This window comes from Loxodonta africana, chromosome 15 (genome assembly GCF_030014295.1).
Source record: "Loxodonta africana isolate mLoxAfr1 chromosome 15, mLoxAfr1.hap2, whole genome shotgun sequence".
Classification (NCBI taxonomy): domain Eukaryota; kingdom Metazoa; phylum Chordata; class Mammalia; order Proboscidea; family Elephantidae; genus Loxodonta; species Loxodonta africana.
The window spans coordinates 76,773,776-76,789,911 of record NC_087356.1 but is presented as its reverse complement, the minus strand read 5'-3'; the positions used below and the strand labels follow the sequence as shown (position 1 = coordinate 76,789,911).

General features: G+C 42.9%; 2 protein-coding genes across 3 annotated transcripts in view; both read left to right on the top strand.

Moving 5' to 3' along the window:
* Positions 1 to 1,385: 1,385 nt before the first annotated feature.
* On the top strand, positions 1,386 to 6,460 carry TLCD5 (TLC domain containing 5). Its single transcript, XM_010597932.3, has 2 exons — positions 1,386 to 1,920; positions 3,108 to 6,460. Exons 1-2 carry the CDS (start codon positions 1,722 to 1,724, stop codon positions 3,644 to 3,646), a joined length of 738 nt encoding a protein of 245 aa, XP_010596234.1. The 5' UTR covers positions 1,386 to 1,721; the 3' UTR covers positions 3,647 to 6,460.
* A 4,004-nt stretch (positions 6,461 to 10,464) lies between these two features.
* Positions 10,465 to 16,136, top strand: part of ARHGEF12 (Rho guanine nucleotide exchange factor 12) — a 172,957-nt gene continuing 167,285 nt past the window's right edge. For both annotated transcript variants that reach the window (XM_010597934.3, XM_010597933.3), the window contains exon 1: positions 10,465 to 10,873. In XM_010597934.3, the coding sequence (XP_010596236.2) occupies positions 10,842 to 10,873 (32 nt within the window). In that variant the 5' untranslated portion in view covers positions 10,465 to 10,841. The remainder of the gene's footprint in view (positions 10,874 to 16,136) is intronic.

Sequence of the window (16,136 nt, the reverse complement as noted above, 5' to 3'; positions counted from 1 at the left end):
TCGTCTAGATGTTTTACAAAATCTGTCTCAGAACTCAGTGTCAGAAGTGGACCTAACCATAGAATTCTTCAATCCTCTCTCCTTTTTTTTTTTTTTTAAACCGAAGCTTCAGGGACTAAAGGGACTTGTCCACACTCTTATGGATAGTTAAGAGGCAGAGACATTAGAACTGAGGTCTATGATTGACACCTACTGTTTTTTTTTTAGTAGAAATCTGATTTCGGCTCAAAGTTATACAGAACTGGATCTTCATAACACCTTCTCAGAATGGCATTCTTGGGAATGGCTTGCATATTGAGACCTCAGGGTCCCCAGATACTGTTTCGTTCGTCAGAGTAGGTTTAAGCAATAAGTGTGGCTATGCAGAAAATTCCTGCTGAGATGAGACAGATATCTGAAATGTTTTCAATTTTTTAATATGTACTTTTAAAAGAGAAGCTAATGACTATTAATAACAATGCCTTGGTCATTTTTAGATTTTAGTCTTGCATGCTAGATTGATTCTGTTACAATTATTCTTGTCCTGATATGTTTGTCAACCAGTAAAAATTCCAAAGTGTAGCTTTCTGACTTGGTTTCATTTTTAACTAAATGAATGCCTTAAAGACATTTCTGTATCTCAACAAAACACCCCTTTTTATACCTCAAAATTCTTCTGCTTCCCCCTTGGTAAATCTTTGAATTGGGTTTGAGAACTGAATAGAACTTGGATTTTGTTTTTTTGTTTTTTTTTTTCCCCTTCCAAGATGCCTGGAATCTTTGTTTACTTCTGTATTTAGGTTTATCCCGTGTTTTGATTTTGACTAATAAACCTATGACCCAAATCCAAACCTCAGCTGAGTGTTGTTAGGTGCCATTGAGTCAGTTCTGACTCATAGTCACCCTGTGTACAATAGAATGAAACCCTGCGTGGTCCTGTGCCATCCTCACAGTTGTTGCTGTGTTTGAGACCGTTGTTACAGCCACTGTGTCCGTCCATCTCATTGAGGATCTTCCTGTCTTTCACTGACCCTCTACTTTACCACACATTATGTCCTTCTCCAGGTACTGGTCTCTCCTAATAACATGTCCAAAGTCCCTGAGATGAGGTCTCATCATCGTCGCTTCTAAGGAGTGTTCTGATTATACTTTTCCCAAGACAGACTTGTTCATTCTTCTGGCAGTCCATGGTATATTCAGTATTCTTTGCCGACACCATAACTCAAATGCATCAACTCTTGTTTAGTCTTCCTTATTCATTGTCCAGCTTTCTCATGCATATGAGGTGATTGAAAATACCATAGCTTGGGTCAGGTGCATGATAGTTTTCAAAGTGACATCTTTCCTTAAGACCACAATAGACTGCCATGTGCCATGTGACCTGTGTCAGAGCCCACAAGCGGTGGTATTATTGTCCTAGATCAGTCAACACTGGAGGGTTATTACTGACATTTACTCATCATAACAGCACGTTATGTTAGTCTACCAATCAGTGTGGTTCCTGGTTTGCAGTTTACAGCCTTCTCTACTTGACATGTTATCTGCAAGGAACATGGATGCAGGAATAGAGCCATATTTAAGCAGAAGATTCTTGGCTTTGCAGATAAGGAAGACTGTTTCAGTGAAGGCTGTATGTTTGTGCTCTTCTCTAGTAGAAATGAAGACGTAGACACGAAACAACCCACTGCTGTTTTCTTAGGGTACATCCTTTGTTTTTCTGGTTTTGGTCTTTTCATCATAGGATGGCATTAGCTCTGTGTCTGCAGGTGCTGTGCAGCCTGGGTGGCTGGCTCTCTCTCTACATTTCCTTCTGCCGCCTGAATAAGCACCGAAGCTATGAGTGGAGCTGCCGGCTGGTTACATTCACCCATGGAGTCCTCTCTATAGGTCTCTCGGCTTATATTGGCTTCATTGATGGCCCTTGGCCTTTTACCCACCCAGGTACGTGGAAGATCTTAATGGAATTTTTCCTTGGGAATTAGTCTTAGAAGGGTGGAGGAGTCCCCGGGTGGTACAGATGGTTAAGCGCTCAGCTGCTAACTGAAAGGTTGGAACTATAATATACGTACTTTTTGGTAACCTACAATTTTACCGAATTGTATGCTCAATGGGCATCCTTTCCATGGCTGTGAATGTTGTTGTTGTTGTTGTTGCTGTGTACCACTGAGTTAATACCGACTTAGAGTGGCCCCAGGTGACAGAGTAGACCTGCCCCATAGAGTTTTCTTTACTGTAATCTTTATGGGAGCAGATTGCCAGGACTTTCTCCTGCGGAGCCCCTGGGTAGGTTTGAATTGCCAGCCTTTTAGTTAGCAGCTGAGTGCTTAGCTATCTTTTAATTGTTATATAATATTATATTTTATTAAATTTATCATCATTTATTTAACCAGTGCCTCATTATTTTGAGTAACTATATTAATTTTTAAACTGCTAGATATACAAGTGTTACTTCCTTAATACATAAAAATTGTACCCTGGAATGTGATTTAAGAAAAAAATTCCTTAGATTGCTTTTTTAAATTTCCTTAGATCCCCATATGGAGCTTCTGAGTTTTTCCCACAACTGTCAAACTGAGATAGAAACAACTTTTAAGCCTTATATTTTATATGAATGTTTTTTAATGGATTTGAACATCTTAGATCCCTGCAGCCTATGTTCTTGAGCATAAGAATACTCTAATTTCTAGGCTTCTCCCAGTGTCCGATAATCTAATTCATTAAGCTAAGAAATTAATCTAACGTTCAGGACACAATGACTCAGGAGTCTGGAAACAGACCTTTAGCTGGTTCAAAACAAAACAAAACACAGCAAAGGGTTTTAATTGAAAGAACAAAATAACTTGATTTTATGCCGTTCCATGGAGAGGACACAGAAATAACTGCCTGTCCTTAAATCCCTCATTGAGATCTGATTCGTCAGAATAGCATTTCCTGGGGCCTGCAACATCATTTGGTTAGGTAAAGACCAAGGTTTTCAATTTTAGTTTATGTTTGGCTGTCGTTAAAAAGCATATGCCTGCGTTGCTTTGTGTTCTGTGATTCAAAGAGGTATGAGAGACAACACAGGATCTCTGCGCAAGGTGGTACAATGCAGTCACTCAATTTGCATCTGTCTTCGTTTGTTCCAGGCTCACCCAATACACCTCTCCAGGTGCACGTTCTGTGTCTCACCTTGGGCTACTTCATCTTTGACCTGGGCTGGTGCATCTACTTCCAGTCGGAGGGTGCCCTGATGCTGGCTCACCACACACTGAGTATCTTGGGCATCATCATGGCCCTGGTGCTTGGAGAGTCAGGCACAGAGGTCAATGCAGTCCTCTTTGGAAGTGAGATTACCAACCCCTTACTGCAGATGCGGTGGTTTCTCCGTGAAACAGGGCACTACCACAGTTTCACTGGAGACTTGGTGGACCTCCTCTTTGTGGCTCTGTTCACAGGAGTGCGGATTGGCGTAGGAGCTCACCTCCTTTTCTGTGAAATGGTCTCGCCCAAGCCTAAGTGGTTTGTGAAGGTTGGGGGAGTAGCTATGTATGCTGTGTCTTGGTGTTTCATGTTTAGCATCTGGCATTTTGCATGGAGAAAAAGCATCAAGAAGTACCATGCCTGGAGAAGCAGGCGGAGTGAGGAGCGGCAGCTAAAACATAATGGACGTCTCAAGACTCACTAGCCAAAGCTAACTCCAGACAATGGATTGGGTTAAGTCAGCCATGGGAACCAGGTTGAAAATATGGCTATCATGGAATCATGCTTATGACAAACTTAGGTTACAAAAAAGGGCTAAATTTATTGATCAGTGTGGTCAGTCTTTGAACCAAGCCTATACCAGTATTAAAACACTGACCTCCACAGTGGCACAGTTGTAGAAAGTGAGAGTACTTAGTGATGGTTGTAAGGCAGAACTATATGAGCACCACTGTATACATTTTAGTCTATGGTGACCCTAGGCCCTTTTACGCCTGAGAGGCTTGGTATTTAGACAACTTAGGAAGTTGAGAAAGATTAGTGCAATATTTTCCTTGTTCCTTAGAGAAGTGAGTCCAACAAATACTTATTCCTGCTTTCCATGTAATATTTAAATAATTTAAATAACTTCATTCCATTTGCTATAAAGCAAGGGACTTTCAGGAAGATACGTGGCTTTGGCATTCTGAGCATTGGATCAGGGAAGCCAAACTTGCCCTCTGCTTAAACAAAGAGGGCTAGAAGGATGAGGTGAAACTGTGGCAGTGGTAGTGGGGTACTTACTGACTCCTCCATCCCAAAACCACACCCAGGCTTAGTCATTTGTTAGAAGGACTCAGCATATGGTTGTACTTAATGGCCGTGCAACAAAGAAAAATCAGCAAAGAGAAAAGCCGCATGGGCAAAGTCCAGGGGAAACCAGGCACAAGCTTCCAAAGTCCTCTCCTGTGGAGTCGCTCAGAATGTGCTTAATTCCTCCATCACTGAGTTGTGACAAGTATGAAATGTTACCAAACAGGGAAGCTTGCTAGAGACCTAGTGACCAGGGTTTTTATTAGAACTGATTGTGGAGGCACCTCTGCCTGGCACGTACCAAAATTCCAGACTCACTGTCAGAAGGAAAGCAGGTGTTCGGCATAAACCATATTGTTTTGCACCAATAGTTTAGACCCAGTGAACCACTCTTATCATTAGTGGTGGGAACCGTCCTGAAATCTTAAGGTCCCAGATGCTGGCCTAGGATCAACCTTGCAAGCAGACCTGGAACTTAAGGGTGGCAGTTTAGGCCTGCTATTTTAACTTTTTTTTTTTTTTTTTTTGCACAAAAAGTATATAGTTAGGGCTTTGGGTGCAAGATGAATGTGGGGTGGGCAGATTTACTGAGTCCTTTTGTACACGTTCTGCCCAACCAGGAAAACTGTATGCCAGTTCTCAGGGCTTTTGTGCATTAATCTCCTAGGCATGAAAGGCTATGCCTAAATCCCATAGGGGTTTACTATGTGAGTTCCACTGTGCTTGGGATGGCAGCTTAGGTTTCAGCACTGCTGTACATACTGCAAACTAGAACCAAAGATGTCAAAGAAGACGTGTGCGTCGGCCTCAGGGTGATAAGGCTAATTTTGCTGTTGTTCCTTTCAGATTTATTCCCTTTTAGTCCTCTTATTACTTTTTCTTCTCCTCTTGAAGTGGTGCCACTCTCTACAGACAAAGTATCATCACAAGGCCAGTCTTAGAAGGAAAACGAATATTTCTTAATGCAAAAGTCGCTGATCTCACCTAGGAGAAGCAAAAATATAAACTTAGATCAGGGGGTTAGGAATTAAGAATTCCTGGGTTATCCACCCCATGCGGAAACCCTGGTGGTGTAGTAGTTAAGTGCTGCGGCTGCTGGCCAAAAGGTCAGCAGTTCGAATTCACCAGACATGCCTTGGAAACCCTATGGGGCAGTTCCACTTTGCCCTTTAGGGTTGCTGTGAGTCAGCATTGACTCGGTGGCAACAGGTCTTGTTTGTTTTTTTTACCCTATGGGCAGCTCTGCTGTGTCCTATAGAGTTGCTACGAGTTGGAATCGACTCAGTGGCAACGGGTTTTTTGGGTTATAAACTAATTTTGCTATTTACTTGCCAGATGGTTTGGGCAGGTCACTTGTTTACTCTACTTCAGTTTAAACCCTGTTGTGAATGAATGAAATATGCCATGGTGTATTTCATAGAGAGATACTATGTGGCATTTAACTATTGGTAGTCCTTCACATAGGCCTTTTATGGGAAAATGAAGTATTTATTTATTTATTGTTCATTTATTTATTTAACTCTGTTATTTAGACCAGTGGGTAATTAGCTCAGTTGGTTAGCAAGTGGATGGTGTGATTGAAGTCAAGGCTGAAGGTCAGTACGCAGTGTCAGTCAATTTCAGGGTCACTTACTAACCTAATGAGTGGTCTTGAAAGTGGTTGTTACTGGCCACAGAAACCAGGCATGAGGGAATGACTGGAACTGCATAAAGTCATCTGTGTGATGGGAAGGGCAACTTTAAAGGTATGTGCATAGTGGGTCTTCATTTGGTTAGAGAGTTTTGCTGGGCATTAAAATAACCTTGATAGTCTTAATCTGGTACCATTTCTCTACCTCCTTTTTTTTCTGTGATCAAACAAAAGAAAACAAAACTCATTGCCATCAAGTCGATTCTGACTCCTAGCGACCCTATAGGACAGAGTAGAACTGCCCCATAGGGTTTCCAAGGCTGCAAATCTTCACAAAAGCAGACTGCCACATTTTTCTTCTGTGGAGCAAAACGGTGGGTGGGTTCGAACCACTCACCTTTCCATTAGCAGCCAAGCGCATAACCACTGTGCCACCAGTGCTCCTTTTTCTATGTTTAGTATCCCTAAAGTGCTGGTGAGCTTCTTTCCAACAAATCTGTGGTCAAAATAGGATGCTGGGGAATGCTGATTTTTAGCAAAAAGCCTAGTAAAAAAAGTGGCTTGGCCCATGAGCTTTAAAAAAAAAAAAAGAAAGAAGATGAAAAAAAGCTGGCTCTTGAATTCTGGCACAGTGCAACCTGTTCCATACCAAACAAATGAATAGGCCTAATCTGGTACCAGCTCTTTTTTCCTTATTCCTTAGAAGTGAGGTGTTTGCAGTCTTGCCGTTTTGGGGCACTCTCGTGGGAATGTACATAGATTTTTTTTGAATGATGAGAAACTTGAATAATTGGTAAGGGAAAGGGAATTGTTTATTTCAGCTTTATTTGACTTTGTAGATAATAACTACGAGGAAGCCTCTCTGAGAAGAAAATGACAGGAAGATGACTCAGCAGTTAAGATGCTGAGTTTTTACATCACGGGGAAATGAAGGACTAATTAACCTGTGGTATGGTCAGACAAATGAAGTACTCATTTTGCACTTGGATTACTATGTAATAATTACTTATACTGCCCAAGAAGGATTTCTATATAACATTTGTACTAAATTTTATAAAAAATAAACAACTTTATATCAATTCAGCATCTGCCTTTATGTTTTTATTGTGGTTTTGACAAGAAGTAAAAAGGAAGAAAAAATAAACATGCCTTTGGCCTGCAGAAATGTTGACTCACATTCAACTTATCAGTAAAATACTTCTTGTCTGCTGTTTGTCATCAACCATTCCTACTATTCTTAAGGGGGGGGGGCCTACAATCTGCATAAAGAAAGCAGTTGGCCAAAAGAGAGAAGAATCTGATTTCTTTCTTGTTCTGCCACCTGTTTGGGCAGTTGCCTTGAAAATGATGTCAGATGAGCTCTATGAAGAAGACAGAACCTTTGGCTCTCTTCAGAACTGTACTTCCATTGCCTAGAACTGTGTTAAACACATAATGTTGTTGTTAGCTGCCATCGAGTTGGCCCCCCATTCATGGCGGCCCCATGCACAGTGATGGAAAGAGCTTCATAGTCAACCCTGTGACCCTGTGTTATCCCCATGATCAGTTGTGGATTGGATTGTTGTGATCCATAGGGTTTTCACCGACTGATTTTTGGAAGTAGATCACCAAGCCTTTCTTCCTAGTCTTAATCTGGAAGCTCTACTGAAACCTGTTCAGCACCATAGTAACAAGCAGGTCTCCAACGACAGATGGTGGTGGCTGCACATAAGGTACATTGGCTGGGAATCAAACCTGGGTCTCCTGCATGGAAGGTGAAAATTCTACCATTGAACTACCACTGCCCTCCTGGATGCGTAGCAGGTACTCAATAAACATGTTGAAATAGTGAATGAGGAAATGAGAATGTGGTTTAGAATAAGGCCCATTAGATTGGGCTCACCAATTTGATTGGGTCAGCAATGTCACTTTTCTATGTAAAGGACTACTTGACCCTGAGGGGTGTGTTCTACCTACACTGGTTTGACTCTTCTGAAGGCACTGTATAGATCAAACCTTTAGAACAGTGGAGAGCTACGGACAGCCATAAAGAGGCTTTCAGGGTACTTATTCAATAAAATCATTAGAGCTTTGTGTGGGTGTGTATAGAGATTTTCATCATTTAAGAAAAATAGTTCTGGAATGAATAACCACTGGTTTAATTAAGTCCTTTGCTTACAGTCTTCAGAAGCTTTCCCACTGCAAAATGCCTTCTCTGCTTAAGTTTCTTTGCTTAAGTTTGGAAAGATCTTGAAAGCAGCCTGCCAAGAGGTTTTGTATGCAAGGAAGAGAAGGTGAATTAGGAAACTTTCCCAGTTTGTTTTATTCCTGAAGCTCAAGTATTGAGACGTTCTTGAAGGGAAGAGAGGAACTCATTTTTAAAGTGCATGATTTGATGAGTCATTGGTCCAATTAATTTGATACTTACACTATAAAAATTATCAGAATAGAGGAAAATAAGATATTCAGTACATTTAAGAAAGATTTATTAAGCTGGGACTAAAGTTTGCATTTTGGTCACAGTAGAGGGATGAGCGGATTCCTGTTAAATGTATAAAATACGCAACTTAAGTTTTTAGGATAGAATTGTCATGCTAGCATATACCAGCAGGTGGCAATGTGCCCTGGTCTGATCATTAGGAAAATGACTTGGGACCGTAATCTGCTTCTATTCTTTCCAAAAATAAACATTACAGAATTAGCTGGCTGTGCACTGAACTTAAAAAATCGAGCAGTAAAGAGTCATCTCTGGACTCTGTTTATCTTTTCTTTCTTTTTCCCCCCCTCCCTGTTCTGACGTCAGCCTTAGCTCATGCATCTATTCAGGGGTAACCATCCTTTCATGAACTGTTTCGGAACGACTAGAAACAGCATTGTTAGGTAATTGTTTCCTCTGTCCACATCCACTGTTTATTAGTTTTGATTTGCCACTTGATTTCCACAAAATGGCTGAAGTCACTCACCAAACCAGGTTTAAATTCCAAAGTCTGATAAAAGGGATAGTCACTTTAGATGTTAGTAGCAGAATTAAATAACTATATGCACGTATGTATTACTTAAATTGCCACAATATTGAATTATTCAATCATAAAACTAAATGGATATCTAAATTTCTCCACTCGGTAGAAAAAAAAAAATACTTGGGAACTCTTCAAAGAGAACTGTAATGCAATTTACTGGATAAATACGCTTAATTTTCTTCTCCGATTTCTTTCCACAGCAAGCTTGTTAAGTCGTTGTGGAAAGCACTATTTGGCAAATAATGCATTTGATTTCGCCAAGGCTAAAAGCAATATTTATACCAAGAAATCCTAGCTTCAAGGAGGCTCCAGCTCCCAAACCCTCTTTTTCCTCAAGTCCTACATCTCTTATGCACACTCCCAGCCCGCTGGTCTCCCACCCCTAGTAACCAGGATTTGTGCGCAGCAGCCTCTCTCCGGGGCCAGGCCAGCAGGTGCCCCAGGTGAGCGCCCAACACTAAAACCTGTCTTTCCTTCAGAAGAGAGGGATGTGTCCAGACACCTGGACCTAAGTTCACGTCCATCGGCCAAAAACATTCTATACGTGCTTTTAGAAAATAAGGACAACCGGTGCAGTCAAAGAATAAAAGTTTCTAGGACAAGGTGGGAGGTATTTCCAAAGAGCCCCTATTAAGTCCCCGGGATTGTGGGAGTGCTCTTTGGCGATCTGTAGTTAAAGCTGAGTTACTACACGCCAGACTTCAGCAAGACTGCAGCGCTGGGGGCGACGGTGGGTGTGTGGGTGGGACTCCCGCGGGCAGGACGGTTCCCACCTCCCTCCGCCCCGTGGAACTACTTTTTCGTTCCTCCAAACAAGGCTCCGGCGGAGGCGTCCGTGCGGGGGCGGCGCGAAATCTCAGACCTGGCGGGGCGGCGAGGGCAGCGCGACGGCTCGGAGCGCGGCGGAGGGATCCCGAGTGAGCCGGCTTCCCGAAGTCAGAGGGGAGGAGGCCAAAAAAGTCGGCGGGGGAGGGGACAGAGAGCTCGCGCTGGACGGGGCTGGGGCCGGGGAGGCAGAACCGGAACCGGAACCCGCGCGCGCGCCCGCGCTCAGCCGCGCAGCCCCCCGGCCGGCGTGCTCCCCGCCCCCCACGCGCGCTCCCGCGAGGGCCCCCAGGACCCGGCGAGCGGGCCCTGCGCGGAGTCTCCGCTGCCTCCGCCCGCGGGCGTCCAGGGCTGGCGCTTCCAGGCCGGGCCGGACGGGAACCTCCCGCCCCTCGCGGGAACCACCGCCTACCGGAGCGTCGGGGAGGAGCCGCCGCCGCCTGTGCCGATTGCGGAAGAGACCGGGCCCACAGGGATGGGGAGCAGCCCGCGGCGCTGAGAGAGCCGAGCCCCTGTCACCTCTGGCTGCGGGACCCCCTCCGCCCCAGCAGCCGCGCGCGGCTCGTCCCAGCTCCTGGAGCCTGGCGCGGGCGCTGAGGAGGACGAGAGCGGTCCTGCGCCCCGGGGACATGGAGCGGCGCGAGCCTGGCGCGGGACGGCCCGAGACGCTGCCGAGGCTGCAGCCAGGAGCCGCCGGCAGCCCCCGGTAGAGCGGAGACGAGCGGGCCCGGCTGCCGCGGCCGGCGGTCTGCGCCCCCGAGAGCCGGAGGAGGAGCCGGCACCCATCCCGACCTGATCCCTCCCCGGTCCCGGAGGGCTCCCCGGGCCCCCTGCCCCACGGCGCGCGGACTTCCCACTGCGACGAAGTTTTTTCCTTGTGCCTTCTTGAGGATTTATCGCTAGCTTTAGAACGCCCCTTCTGGCGAGCTTGACTTTCTCGGTTTGTTTTGGGAGATAACTGATTTTGCTCCAACCCATAGCCCCTTTCCTTGACCCTTTCCAATCGGATGTTCTAGATGACTGAATGGAGTTTTGAGTTGGACTTCTGTGTCCCTTACGGAGTCGGGCCTGATCCCAGAGCATTGGGGGTGGGGTGGAGGTGTTACTGTAAAATGCAAGTTGGATAAAAGGAGAACCTCTCGCCAAGGGCCCCAATGAGTGGCACACAGTCTACTATCACCGACAGGTTGGTATGAAGCTCCTCCTTCGCTTAGCCTTCTAGACTCGGCCGGTCCCCGCAGGAGAGGCAGCGATGCCCATTGCCTTTGCCCAGAGAAGTTGACAGCCATGGGAGAGGGGGTTGTTGCGGAGCTGTTCGAATAGCCTAGGGTTGCTGCCAAGTTATCGGCTGACTGAGTTTGGAAATGTTCGTTTTTCTGGAGAGAAACTGTTCTAGAGTCCCAGAGAAGGAGTAGGTCAAACCGAGATTGTGGTTTTCTGTTTGTAGGGGTTTTAGTATTCTGTACTCATCTTGGAACCAGAGGAAGGTCATTTTGGGTGAAGGTCAGTGCCTAAAGTCAGCTGGGTATTGGTGCTTCATCAGTGTGATTCCTGTCCCATGATCCTCTAGACACTGCTATATTTTAGGAATTTTTATCCGTGAACTTGATCTTGAGCCTGCTGCATGGTGATTTATGAATTTGATCTCTCTTACGTATTGACTTACACAATATTTAATTATCTCATAATTTTCCAGAATGTTAAAATTGCCAGTAAATCACAGCCTCTGGCTGGAAGCAGCATTAAGGAGCTGGGGAAAAATGAGGGAAAATCATGGGACTTGATTTTAATTGTTATATTTTAGTATTTCATTTTCCAAAAAAACATTTGCCTTTAAGGGCTTGTAAAAACCCTAGGTGATTTATGTAGTACAAATGCAGCAGGTGGGTTCGTTGAATTCTTTGTTACAGTACCCAGCGAAGTTGCACCTTTGTTTGGTGAATTGAACTAGGTGTCTGGTTGAAGAGACCCTCTATTAGTCTTAAGTTACTCTTCTCAATAGTAGATGAAGAGATATAAGTACATTTATTCCTTTGCCACATTTTGATGCTCGATTTAATTATGGCACTGTATTCTGAACTGAAATTTCAGCTTTTTTTTTTAAGTCAACCTTCAAACTGTTACATCACACACACAAAATAGATCAGATAACTGCATTAGAGGGCCAGGTTTTTAAAAACACTTTGATGAAAGTGCAACAATAGAGGTCCTGCAGAATTTCCTAATAGGAGCGTTTCACCCAATTGTAAGACTAATTTGTTGTTTTTAGAAGGGCCAAATTCCATTATCATACCATAACAGCTACTCCAGAAACAGAAGGACTTCCTCTTCCTGTTGGTGCTTTCCAGTGTCATGTGAATGTTCACCTAGAAGATTCCATTAAATGTTTAAACTATTTATATTCGTTCTTTGGTTGCATAGTCTTTAAAATGGGTTTTAATTTTCAGTTAAATCATTTTTTATTTTTCTGAGAGCACATTCAATGTGCTTTCTTCTCGTTACCCTCATTTCTTTTTCCTTTCAGGGTGTTTTGCTTCTGAGAAATCACTTTCACGGGTCTGTGGGTAATTGTTTTCCTGTTTCATTCAATTCTTGCTCGGTCTGTTGAGCCTGTGGACAAAAAGTCTGATTAGGAACTAATGTGTTTGTAGTTTTTATTGTGATGCTAGAGGTGTTTAATTTTATAGAAACAGAATTTAGGGCCACCAGCTTATTCCACGTGTAAATCACCTAAAAAAAAAAAAAAGCATCCAAATAATGACCTTCAACTTTGCTTCCCAGGATTTTCTTTATATTTTCATTATTTTAGAAATTATAATCTTGAGATCTGTGTCCTTTTTATAATTTGGGTGTGGGGTATAGACATTCAGTATGCAATCGTTGAAAGCCAGGCACTGTGCTAGGCACGAAAGGTTAGTATTCTAAGATTAACCTGCAGATTAGTTTAGGTATTAATATCCTTGAACTGGTTCAGGTGTTGCCTGATTTTACATATTTTTAGGAGGAAAAACAAAACCCTTTTAAAACCAGCTTCATTTAATAAGCGCTGCTAAGACAGCATGGATACCTATTTCTCAGGGGTTTATTATTTTTTTTTTTAACATACGAGCTTTTTTTTTGAACAAAATACGTTCTTATGTGACCACTACATTTTCTTTAAGCCTTTCTTATTCTGTAAATATCTTACTCTGTAAACATCAAGCTCTTGAGGAGAATAGTCGTCCTTGACTTGAACAGATGTTGGGGTGAAATCTGGAAATACTGGTTTCGTAGTATTTCTGAGCTGGGGGACCTTCACAAAGTTATGAGCATAGAATAGTCACTTGTTTCCTCTCAGCCCTACCTACTTCATCCTCTTTTCTCACTAACTCCAGTGTATTGTATATTTTGCTGATTCTAGAGCTATTGGTAAATTAACAGTGGCTGTGTAGCTTTTAAAAGATCCTTTTAAGTCTGAAGTACTGTATGTGGTGTGGCTTTGTTTTGTAGTGTGTGCAGAACCATCAGGCCAGCTGTGTGAGTTAGACTTCTTTCATTGTGGTGCTTCTGACTACAGAGTCTGTCTGTCCTCAGCTGAAATCAGACTAGCTGGTTTGGGCGTTGTTCTGTTTTGCAGTTTGTGGCAGGCGACACATGGCTGAACAAGATAAGAAGGGTTTTATTCTTGTGGTAGGAACGTGCTGGGGCTGGGATGGAATTCGGCTCTGTTTAGGCTCTGATTGGTCACTTTGGATACTCAGAAGTCTGTTATTATTTTGCAGTTAAATTAATACATTCACTTACTGCCTTCTCTTTATCTTCTATTCCCCCCTCCTTTTTTTTTTTTTTTAAAGGTATAGTCATAGGTATAAAACCTAAATTGTGTTCATGGTAGCTACTATTTTTACGTAGTATATCCGAACAGCTCTTACTTTATAACTTTTGTGAGACCTGAACACTATAGTTTTCATCTTTTACAAGAAACGTTTGAAAAGTGGCGGAAATGTCTGATTGCTGCTTTTGGGTCTCCATTGATTGCTGCATTTAGTCCTAAAATAAATCCATAATCATTTCCAATCCTCCTAGTTGTCTTTCTTTGAAAGTTTCGGGGACCTACAGCACGCATGGAAACCCTGGTGGCGTAGTGGTTAAGAGCTACAGCTCCTAACCAAAACGTTGGCAGTTTGAATCCACCAGGCGCTCCTTGCAAACTGTGGGGCAGTTCCACTCTGTCCTATAGGTCGTTGTGAGTTGGATTCGACTCAGCGGCAATGGGTGAAAATGGGTATAGCATGCGTGGGGTTGCCATGAGTTGTTATTGACTCTGATGGGAACTGGTACTGGTAAAGCAGTTGGGATTTCTTCTGAGAGGTGGAGTGGAGAGAATGCCCTTTGGGTGAATTCAATAAATTATTTCAAGAGAGATTCTATAACAATGATATTTCAGGCACAGTACAGGTAGAATTTTGTTGTAAGGGACCTCCTTGAAATAAATGGACCTTTGTCTCTTCTAGGCTTATGGATTTTGTTGTTTTTGATTTGTAAATAAACCACGGTTTTTGATGTAATGGTACTTTCTTAGCACAGAATTCAACTTTAACCTTGTTTAATCAAACTTTTAATGGGAGTGTGGAACCCTGTGCCTTTATATGCATGTTGTTGTTAGGTGCTGTCGAGCCAATTCCAGCTTATAGAAACCCCATGTACAACAGAACAAAACACTGCCCCGTCTTGTGCCATCCTGACAATCCTTGCTATGGTTGAGCCCATTGTTGCAGCCACTGTGTCAGTCCATCTTGTTGAGCGTCTCCCTCTTTTTTGCTGACCCTCTACCAGGCATGATGGCCTTCTTTAGGGACTAGTCACTCCCTGATAACATGTCCAAAGTCCGTGAGACAAAGTCTCACCATCCTCCCTTCTAAGTAACATTCTCATTGTACTTCTTCCAAGACAGATCATTTATTCCTCTGCTACTCCATAGTATACTCAGTATTCTTTGGCAACACCGAAATTCAAGTGCATCAGTTCTTCTTCGACCTTCCTTATTCATTGTCCAGCTTTTGTATGCATATGAGGTGGTTGAAAATACCATGGCTTGGGTCAGGTGCACCTTACTCACCTAGTAATTAACATTTTCATTCGTGATACATTTGCTGCAAAAATTGCTTGTATAATGCTTTTGATTAAAAAAAAAAATTTCGAGGTTGCATGAGTCATCTGCAAGATGGAATTATTTGTAACGTTTACTTATAAAGTCAGTCAATAGATAAACACAAAATTGAATTTGGGGAAAAAGCCATAGCGCTAGGTTTGTTATTCAGTTTTATTTTTGTCTTGTAGTTGCTCAGTATAAAATTCTAATTCATAAAAAAAAAAAGGTATGCAAAAATACATTCATTGGTACAGTTCTGTCTGAGGGAACAGGGGCATACCCCATTGCCATCGAGTTGATTGCGACTCACAATGACACTAGAGGCCAGGGTAGAACTGCCCCATGGGGTTTCCAAGAAGCGGCTGGTGGATTTGAACTACCGACCTTTGGGTTAGCAGCTGAGCTCTTAATGACTGCACCACCAGGGTAAAATTTTTAAAAGTACAGAGCTATGTAGTCTTCCTGATTAGTGGCATTTTTGTAAGGTGTTTATTCAGTGAGGTGACAAGAGAAGCTTTATTTGAAATCTTTACAAAAATGAATTAACTTGGTAGCGCCGCTTATCACATTAGTAGCTTACAGTTGTTAGAATGTTGTCTATAACTCTAAGTTACCATGTAGTTTTTTCAAACCAAAGTTTGCATTTTCAATTTAAAAAATGAAAATTAAGGCAGACGTGTATGGAGCCCCGGAAGCATGTCTGTGGAGCACTGATATTCTAGGGAAAATATTTTGAAAGGCTTTGAGTGCACATACCTGGCTTCCTTGTCTAAAAACCCTGCGGAAGTATGAATTGCCCACCAAGCTGGTAGAAGTCACAGAAACAACGGGATTTTTTAATGGCTCTCAGGGTTAACTGGAGGGACTTTTACATCTTGGTTGTCAGACAAAGTTAGTAGAAATACGTCTTATCACATAATTGCTCATCTCCTGGAAATCGACCATGCCACATTTTCGGGAATGGGAAGCATAATTTCATTCTGTCTCATCTGTTAAAACTTGGTTTTGATGCTGTTTTAAAGCTTTATTTGAAGAAATATTCCTTTCCCTTTTAGGGGTCTTCAAAACATTGCCGTTTGAACTGGAACTTTAAAATCTGCGAAATTGTGTTTTGTTTTCTTTTGAGTAAATGTTGTTACTGTTAGGTGCTGTTGGATCAAGTTGGTTTTGACTCATAGTGACCCCACGTGACAGAGTAAAACTGCCCCGTAGGGTTTTTTAGTCTATAGTCGTTACAGGAGCAGATCACCAGGTCTTTTCTTCTTCCTGGCCAACCTTGGGTAATTAGTAGCAGAGCCCTTAACCATTTGACGACCAG